The following is a 10,404-nucleotide window of genomic DNA, read 5'->3' as shown; positions in this document are numbered from 1 at the left end:
CAGGGGCGGAGCAGCAGCTCATTTACATTTAAAGATACATGCACAAAAACAGCAGGTTTTCCCTTCCACTCAAAAATGAGCATTTACAACATGATCTGTGGGGTATTTTGGGCTGGAACTTCACACACACATTCAGAGGACTGAGACTTATTACTTCTGGTAAAAAGGGGCATTATAGGTCCCCTTTTTAGTGTAGCGAGGCCCTATAGAAGCACATGGCAGTTCTTTTAAACCTGTTGATACTAAACAGGACACATATTATATTATTATAAAAATATAATTTTATTGTTGGCTTAGAAATTTCTCCATTACAAAAACCATAACCTGAAAAACCATTAGAACAACTAAAAAGTTAGCAAGGCCACACACACACACACACACACACACACACATGGCGTATTGTGGTTTATAGATTGCATTGGGTTTATCAGTCAGTCTAGCACATTCTGGCGATGTGTGACGCTCGATCTGACAAACTCTATCAGGACATGGGGCAGCAGCCGGCCTCCTCGTGCTTGGTCAGGAGAGATATCCTGGAGAAGGTTTTGAAGCAGCTTCTGCACTGGTATTTCTTGATCTCGGAGTGTGTTTGGAGATGCGCTCGCAGGTTTGAGCGGTCAGCGAACGCACGGCTGCAGTGAGGACAGGAGAACGGCTTCTCACCTGAAATCAGTCAAACGTGTCAATATTAGGTCATTTTACATCAATGCATCATTTTCATACTTCTGTTAGAACTTAGAAGTTCACCTAAAATGAAATACTTCTGTATTAAATACACTTAAAGCCTTTCTAATGCATTATAAATGGTATTCATAATAAGGGTTTTACTGCAAAACAATACATTTATAGTTTGTAACATACATTATAGGACAGAAGTTTGGACACATTATTATTGTAATGTTTTTGAAAGAAGTTTCTTCTGCTCATCAAGCCTGCATTTATTTAATCAAAAATACAGAAAAAAAATATATACTGTGATGTATTATTACAGTTTAAGATATTTGTTTTTTAATTTATTTTACTTTAAATGCTGATTTATTCCTGTGATCAGAGCTGAATGTTCAGGATGGTTCCTCCAGTCGTCAGTGATCATGATCCTTCAGAAATCATTCTCAGATGAGGATTCATTACGAGTGTTGGACACAGTTCTGCTGACGGATATATTTGAGGAATTAAAGGGTCAAAAGAACTGCATTTATTCAAAATCAAAACATATTTTCAAATAATATAAATCTCCTTTACTATCAATTTTTTATCAATTTAACACATCCTTGCAGAATAAAATTATTGATTTATTTCAAAAAAGAAAAAAATGACTGACCCCAAATTACTTATTAAGCGACGAGAATAGTTTTTGTGCGCAAAAAAATTAAATAACAACTTATATAGTGATGGGCCGATTTCAAAACAAAGCTTCAAACCGTTATGAATCAGTGAATCGACTCATGATTCGGATCGCGTGTCAAACTGCTGAAATCACGTGACTGTTTAGAAATCGGCCATCACTATATAAGTCGTCATTTCGTTTTTTTGCACACAAAAACTCTTCTGGCCTCTTCATTAATGATTGTAGAGCCGCTGTGGTGAGATGGGCTTTGTAACGACGTCTTTAGTGCCTTTATGGGTCTTGAGAGAGGAAATGACATTGGTGTCAATGAAGGCCTTTCTGAGCCATCGGATTTCAACACTAATATCTTCATCTGTGTGTGAAGATGAACGGAGGTCTGACGGCTGGCCAACCACAGGAGGAATTAATGACATAAGTTACATTTTTGGGTGAACAAACCCTTTAAGTAAAGTTTACTAAAAAGTCTTAGTAAGAACAACTGTTGGATTTCACAGTGCACACAAGCGTACCTGTGTGTGTGCGGATGTGTCCCTGAAGCAGCCAGGGCCTGGAAAAGGCCTTTCCACACAGCTTACACACACATGGCAGTGTGTGTGTGCGGATGTGCATCTTCAGCGCGCCCAGACTCACATACTCCTTTTCGCAGTACTTGCAGCTGAAGCACTTTTGGCTCGGCCACGGACAGTGAAGCCTCGGCTCAGCCAGGCTGGAGAAGCTCAGGTAAGCTTTCCGGCAGTCCATGCATTCATCCCTGGAGCCCGCGGAGGCCAGGCCTAAAGGGGACGCGTCTCTTTGGGAAAATGACCGTGGCTCTGTGCACTCCAGCATTGGCACCGGAAGAGGACTGGACCTCACAGGAACAGGGAAAGTGAGACCAAGAACTGGGCCGTCCGTCTGGTGTTGTGGAGGAGCAAACATCCCTGAATTGATGGGGTTCAACCGCAGACTGGAGCTCAACGAGATCCCAAAACGTCCCGTGGGACGCAGAGTCTCATGAGGATGCAGCACTTTGAGTTTGGAGCTTGAAGATTCGATATGAATCACCTCTGTGGAGATATATAATGCACATGATCAGGGGCCTGTACCATGATGGACGTTTAACAAACTCAGGGTTACAAGATTAGTTTCGACTTGACAACACCAAACCAATCTATTCAAGCTTTGTTGGTCCCATGAGGCTGATCATTAGCTTTCTCTGTCAACCCAGGCTTTGATCCTGAGTTCTGAATTTTAGCTGTGACATCAGCAGAGAACAGCCAATCACACTGTTTATCAGTGATGTGACATCAGATTGGTAATAGTTGAAAATGTAGGTGTTCCCAACTGAGCATGCCAAAAGCCAAATGCAACGCAGCTGGAAGAATACGAAAATGGAGATTTTTCGCAATTCGTGGAAAGATAGCATGATCGCATACAGAAAGGCCATAAAACTGCTGGATCTGCTTATTTCTCAACTCTCTTAGAAGAAAACAAACACAACCCTAGGTATTTATTCGATACAGTGGCTAAATTAACAAAAAATACAGCTTCAACATCTGACGTTTGTAAACAGCACAGCAGTAATGACTTTATGAACTTCTTTACTAGTAAGATTGATAATATTAGGAATAAAATTATAACCATGCAGCCGTCTACTACAGTATCACTTCAGAGAGAATATTGTAGTGTCACTGAGGAAAATTACACTTATTTACTCCTTTAGGACACACGCACGCACGCACGCACGCACGCACGCACGCACAAACGCACACACACACACACACACACACACACACACACACACACACACACACACACACACACACACACACACACACAGCTATAGGAGGAGAAAAATTGGCTAAACTTGTTAAATCATCAAAATCAACAACATGTATGCTTGACCCTATACCGGCTAGGCTATTAAAAGATATGCTTCAAGAGGTCATAGATCCTCTGCTTAATATCATTAATTCCTCCTTGACATTAGGATATGTACCAAAAACTTTTAAGTTGGATATAATTAAACCACTTATTAAAAAAAACGCAACTTGATCTTAAAGCTACACTGTGTAACTTTTTTAGTTTATTCTTAGCTAAAATCACTTAGTTCTTTCAAAAATATATGTGCTTATTAATGTTTATTTACTTCTTTCAAGTAACAAAGTATTCTCATAAGTTTATAATATGCCATTGAAAACACATACGGGTGAGGGGTTCGAATGCCGGTCGCCATGTTGCTCCTCCATCTTGAAAGTACAGTAGCCAAAGAGGGACATACCCGTAAATTCAAGCTTTGCCTTTCGCATTTTAACACTCGATGGCACCGTGTCGAATGTGAAGAGGAGGATTGCCATGTTAATCTTGGACTAAATCAGCCACCGTAGGAGTTAAAACGAAATCAGAATTGAGAGGAACAGAAACTAATATTCACTGTATGGTCATAAACCTTTACACCACTAGATGGGGAAAAATCACACAGTGGAGCTTTAAAGAATTAGTCAATTACAGGCCAATCTCGAATCTACCGTTTCTATCAAAAATACTAGAAAAGGCAGTGTCTTCACAATTATGCTCCTTTTTAGAAAGAAATGGTATCTGTGAGGATTTCCAGTCAGGATTTAGACCGTATCATAGTACTGAGACTGCTCTAATTAGAGTTACAAATGATTTGCTCTTATCATCTGATCGTGGTTGTATCTCTCTATTAGTGTTACTCGATCTTAGCGCTGCATTCGATACCATCGATCACAATATTCTTCTGAATAGAATCGAAAATTATGTTGGCGTTAGTGGAATTGCATTGGCATGGTTTAAATCGTACTTATCTGACCATTATCAGTTTGTAGCAGTAAATGAAGAGATGTCACACCGAACAATAAAACCCAAAGATTATTTTATGCGGACTCAATTGAAATCCCAAGCCTGCAATGATCAAACGTGCCTTTAAACATGATTGAACATGCTTTCTTTTAACACAAGGCTTCTGGTGTCATCTGCTTTTTACGTATCATGAAGTCGTTGGTTTGACGCACAAATGGTTTTACATTTGCTGTATTTTATTACTCTTCTCATTAATGGACAGGAGGTCTCACACACTCTTCTTAAAGGTCTTACATCCGCATTGCAACATAAGGTGGATATTTATCAATACAATAAATGTAACTTTTATATGAAAACATATGAGCCGAGGAAAATTGACATCACCCTCATTTTTTTTGTTTTATTTGTGATAACACAATAAAAAGTGGACCATATTTGTGCAGGAAATTATGATCACATGCAAAAACAAGGGAGAACTGATAAAATATTAATAACTGAATATGTTTTAGTCAATGTAAGCTTATTTTTGCACGGTAAAATAAAAGCTGTAGCTGCTTTTTTGTCAAATACTTATGTGAAATAAATACCTTAACCAAGTTTAGTGTTCTGTTCTTCCCTCATATATTTGTGAATTTGATCTAGTGGTAATGCATTAACTAAATAATAACTTAAGATTTTTTATTTATTTAAATCTTTGTTCCCATTAGTTAATAAAAATACAACTGTTGATTTTAGTTTGTAATAGCTCAGGTCTTTTAAATAATATTAACAGATACAACTTTTGATTGTAATAACGTATTAGTAAATATTGTAATGAAGAATAGTTAAGATTATCAAATGCTTTGGAAGTTCATACACAGATATACATCATCTATGAAAGAGAACGAATGTATGGGAACAAAATAATACTACTGAAATAAAATAACTGTCTAAGTTTATATAGTTGAGCCTATTATCTATCAATGTGTTTCTCAAGCAGCCAATAAGGAGAGAACTCTAATGGTTAATAATGTCTAGTCCACTGTTTCTGATCAGAGATACCGCTGGAGGATAATCTGGAGATTAGAGCAGCTCATGAACTCCTCAAACTCTCTATTGAGAGAGATCTACACCTGCTGAACTCTCACATCTTCATCCTCTCCTCATCACCGGATCATAAAGACTATATCATAAACACTATATATCTCACGCATGCAGTTTGTATGACATGCTATCACCTGAAGGACTACTTTTAAAAAGTCTCAGCTATAAGGAAATATTCATTTTAAGGGTTTGCACTACAGTCACAATTAAGATTAGAACATTTGCAATATTATTAACACTTCTTGTACTAATTTGCACCTTTAGATTTTTATTAAAATTATAATAATTCACAATTAACATTTTATCCCCATTCATTTATAACCTACATACCTTTTAATTTTACTTTAATTTTTAATACATGCACATCGCAATGATATAATATAGGCTGGCTAAATAATAATAACTTAACTATGAAACAAACAAACAGTTATATTACAAACGAGACACTATATAGATATATCTTTTAATTTAACCCCCTAAGTGTTAATTATATTAATATTTATATCAAAATAATTTTATATATGAAATATCGAAATTATATAATATAGGCTGGCTAAATAATAATAACGTAACTATGAAACAAACAAACAGTTATATTACAAACGAGACACTATATAGATATAGCTTTTAATTTAACCCCCTAAGTGTTAATTATATTAATATTTATATCAAAATAATTTTATATATGAAATATCGAAATTATATAATATAGGCTGGCTAAATAATAATAACTTAACTATGAAACAAACAAACAGTTATATTACAAACGAGACACTATATAGATATAGCTTTTAATTTAACCCCCTAAGTGTTAATTATATTAATATTTATATCAAAATAATTTTATATATGAAATATCGAAATTATATAATATAGGCTGGCTAAATAATAATAACTTAACTATGAAACAAACAAACAGTTATATTACAAACGAGACACTATATAGCTTTTAATTTAACCCCCTAAAGTTAATCGTATTCATATTTATATCGAAAATTTTGAATATATGCACATATCTAAATGATATAATATAGGCCTGGTAAATAATAATAACTCAAGTATGAAACAAACAAACAAACAAACAAACAAACAAACAAACAAACAAACAAACAAACAGTTATATTACCAACGAGACATATAGGTTTTAATTTAACCCCCTAAAGTTAATTATATTCATATTTATATCGAACAATTTTAATATATGCACATATCGAAATGATATAATATAGGCTGGCTAAATAATAATAACTCAACTAACAAACACACACTTCAATCAGAGACATAGGTTATATAGATTTAAATTTAACCCCCAACAAGTTAATTATATATTTGTATCGAGCAAATATCTAAATGATATAATATAGGCTGGCTAAATGATAATAATAAAAGCATTGTGATCGTTCTCTCTAACTGACCGTGTGTCTGTGACTCCAGCTCTCCATAGTCCGGCTTCCTGTTCGTGAGGTGCTTCTTCACCAAGAAAGATCTTGGCATCGTTTAAAGGAAACTATTCCTGAAAAAGGGCGAGCTTTGAGCGGGAGATGGTGTGTGTTGAGGAGTGTGTGATGTGTTTAGAAGTGTGTGATGTTTGGAGAGAAGAGAGAGGCAGGTGCAGCTCCAGCTGGACCGACATCTCGCTCAGCCAATCAGAAGGGAAGGACAAGTGGAGGTGGGCGTGGCCATGTGTGTCCCAACATTCCGCGGCAAACAGGTGTTATTCACCCTCGCGCCCGAGACTCGAGGCTCTTCAGACTGGGAAAAAGACTGGAAAAGTCTAGAGAACAACCATGAACATTTTAAATAAATTGATACGATTGAAATAAATAAATAAGTTATTATTAAATTAACATATGACAAAAATGTAAATGTAAAAAAAAATCCAATGTAAATAAGTAAATCAATTATTTTGCTTTATTATACATTTCGTTTCCTACTTATTCATTTGCTTAGAAAAATAAGTAAAAAATAAATAAATACATTTGATTGAATAAATAATTTAATGTTAAATTACCATTTGATAAAAAAATAAAAATAAATAAAAAATAAATCTATGAATATGCCTAGTAAAATTGTAAAAAATGTGAATATAACAAAATAATATTATTAAAATGAGTAAATAAATTATCTTAAGCGTGCAAACATTTGAGAAATAACTATATATATATAAAATATATAAAATAAATGAATAAAATGTGATCAATATAATTGATTACAAGTGTTGATTGAAATGAACAAATAAATAATTGAATGTTAAATTAGCATATGAGATACAAATGAGATTAAAATAAATATATGTGGAAAAGCCTAGAATAAAACTATAAAAATGTGAATATAATAAAAATAAAAATAATATTAAAATAAGAAATAAATTAGATTATATAAACCAAATAAATTTGATGTAATATTAATTTATTACTTTATTTATTTTTTATACATTTGTTTGATTGTTTTTCTTTTATTTCTCTAGACTTTTAAGTAAACAAATTAGATTAAATAGATACAAAATTTAATAACCATATGATACAAATTTACAAACAAATTTAAATAAATAAATTAGATGAAAAACAAATTAATAGAAAAAACCTAAATTTAAATAAACCAATAAATCATTAAATGTTAAATTACCATATGAAAAAAAGGATAACATTAAAATAGATTTGATTAAAATAAAAATAAAAAATGTGGAAAAGCCTAGAGTAAAACTGTAAAAATGTGATATTAAAATAAGTAAATAAATTAGATTAAATAAACGTGCACACATTTGAGAATTATATGATGATTAAAATAAATAAGTGATTAAATATTAAAATAACATATTAAAATGTAAATACATTAGGTTAAAATAAATTAATGAATAAAAAATGTGATTAATATAAATGAGTAAAAAATTGTTTAAATAAACAAATAAATGATGCATTTAATAAAGTAACTTAATAGAAGCAGTGTCCAGATGTGTTGAGTAAATGCAGAATATGTGTGTGTGTGTGTGTGTGGAAAAAGCACTTTTACTAATGAAATTTATTTTATTTTTAAACATAACAATAGTGTGTGTGGAAGAGGTAATTGGGAAATATATTAAACAATAAAATGTTGTGTTTTCATGTAATTTTACAAAATAAATAGATTCATTTAATTTATTGAGTTCATATTTAATTAATTAATTATTTAAACTGGTACATTTAAATTGTTGTTTTTTTGAATTCTTTATTTATTTAATAACTTCATTTTGAGTAATTTTGTCCTCCATATTGTGGATCAGTGGCGTCTTAACGTTTGGAAACTTTCACCAAATTATTATATTCTTTTCATAAGGGAGGCCAGATAATGTTGTACAATATTGTATTAACTTCAGTAACTCTGTCTCTCTTGATATTGGCCTAATAATTATGAATTAATAACGCAACACCCTGTACAAAACACTGTTCTTTTAACCTATCCCACTGATGAATGGGTTTGTGCATTAATATTTTTCTGTGGTAAACTAATTTAATTTTAATAAAAATGATTACGCTTCCCAATCCGTGTCCAGACGCGACGCGACGCGACACCGCAACACGCGATAAAACGCATCTTATATCATGTATAAGAAAGGGTTTCCATGTTAACTAATTGCACTATCCCAAATGTTTCTAAGAATAATTAAATCCAGATAAATACGCGATTTTAACCAGGACACGTTCATCATTCAGTCTGTCAATCTGTTTACAGGAGAAATGTATAATTATCAAAACAAATAATACCAGATCTAACCCTTGATTTATAATAATGGACTATTTTAATTCACAAATGCTTATGGTGTCTTAAGTAGACACTATGACTCAAATACAGTGAAATAGGCTATTATACATGAATATATAAAGTAGCTTAATAGGTCATTATTTCTATACTTTGGTTATAGCCTACATGGTATATGTTTCCATTACTTTTTGGGAACATATTTTGATATTAGCAATTTGCATATTGGTCATTATATGTCCAGCAACCAGAGGTTAATAAGGGGTTAAAAAACAGGAACATGTGGACCAAAAACACAGATGATATTTTAAGTGCTTTGAGACATTCAATTTAAATCTGCAACTGTATTCGATGTCGCCATCTAGTGTGTCCTTAGTGTATTCACATGGGCTCAAGTGGGATTTTTCTCTCTTTTTAGGTTTTAATTAATAAATAATCATTAAAATACAGCTTGTTAAAGGGTAATAATGTACTCCCAATTAATAAAATACCAACATAATTTACTCATCCTCATATTGTTTTGTACTGATTTTTTCATGCATGATGTGAGGCAATAATCACGGTCTTCACATTCATTATATGGAAATAAAAGAACTGATGAAGAAAAAATGTCACTAACATTCTCCTTTCGTTGCTCCCTGTAGAAAGATTTTGTATGAGTGTGCAAAACACTTGACACATCTCCACCAACACAACTGCAACAAGAACAAACTTAAACACACAAAATATAACATTGTAATTTCATATTTACAGTTTTGACCAAGTTGGTGGTCTCAACAAGGCATTATTGTTTCACACTCAAAAAATAGAGTTAGCTAATAGACTTTAGTTCATAAGAATATTTTAGTTAAACCAATAAATAATTAAGTGCTGATCCACACGCCTTACCAGTGGGTGGCGGTAATGTGCCTAACTTTAAATGCCAACTACCATAAAAGTCCTTGAGAACATTTAAACACAAATTAACTTTTAACCCAGAGATTTTCCTTGACTCTCTTTTTAATTTTATTCCAGAATGCAAAACTTGCTTCTCAAAAATGAATAAAATGTAGTCCTGCCCTATAAATATTTTTTCAATAAGCAGTTTCAGTTACACTTTAATTATGCTTAATGTACACTTGGTATGTATTGTCAATCTTCACCTGCTCTGTTGGTGTGTGATTCATGTATGCTTGTGCAGCAGCATGCCTTGTGTGGTCACAGCAGCATGTTGTGATTTTATTAGCATTGGCAAAACAGCTTTGCACAGCAGCAGAAGCAGCTATGATCAACAGCACCAATAACAACATTACCAGCAATAATGCCACCAGCAGCAGAAGCCATAATCACAATCAGCAGCAGAATTATAATAATCAGCAGCAGCAGCAGTAATAACAGCGGCAGCAGCAGCAGCAGAAGCAATCATCATCATCATCAGTAATAACAGCAGAAGCAGC

The 10,404-nt window shown here is 33.2% G+C and overlaps 1 protein-coding gene across 1 annotated transcript; it reads right to left on the bottom strand.

Annotated features, from left to right (window-relative positions):
* Positions 1 to 399: 399 nt before the first annotated feature.
* On the bottom strand, positions 400 to 9,634 carry snai3 (snail family zinc finger 3). The gene is made up of 4 exons (XM_067448101.1): positions 9,588 to 9,634; positions 6,649 to 7,007; positions 1,858 to 2,394; positions 400 to 663 (listed from the first exon to the last, which is right to left on the bottom strand). The coding sequence occupies exons 2-4, from the start codon at positions 6,725 to 6,727 to the stop codon at positions 482 to 484; spliced, it is 798 nt and encodes a 265-aa protein (XP_067304202.1). The 5' UTR covers positions 6,728 to 7,007; positions 9,588 to 9,634; the 3' UTR covers positions 400 to 481.
* Positions 9,635 to 10,404: the final 770 nt, after the last annotated feature.

Source organism: Pseudorasbora parva, chromosome 1, assembly GCF_024679245.1.
Source record: "Pseudorasbora parva isolate DD20220531a chromosome 1, ASM2467924v1, whole genome shotgun sequence".
NCBI lineage: Eukaryota > Metazoa > Chordata > Actinopteri > Cypriniformes > Gobionidae > Pseudorasbora > Pseudorasbora parva.
This window is presented reverse-complemented; position numbering and strand designations above follow the sequence as displayed.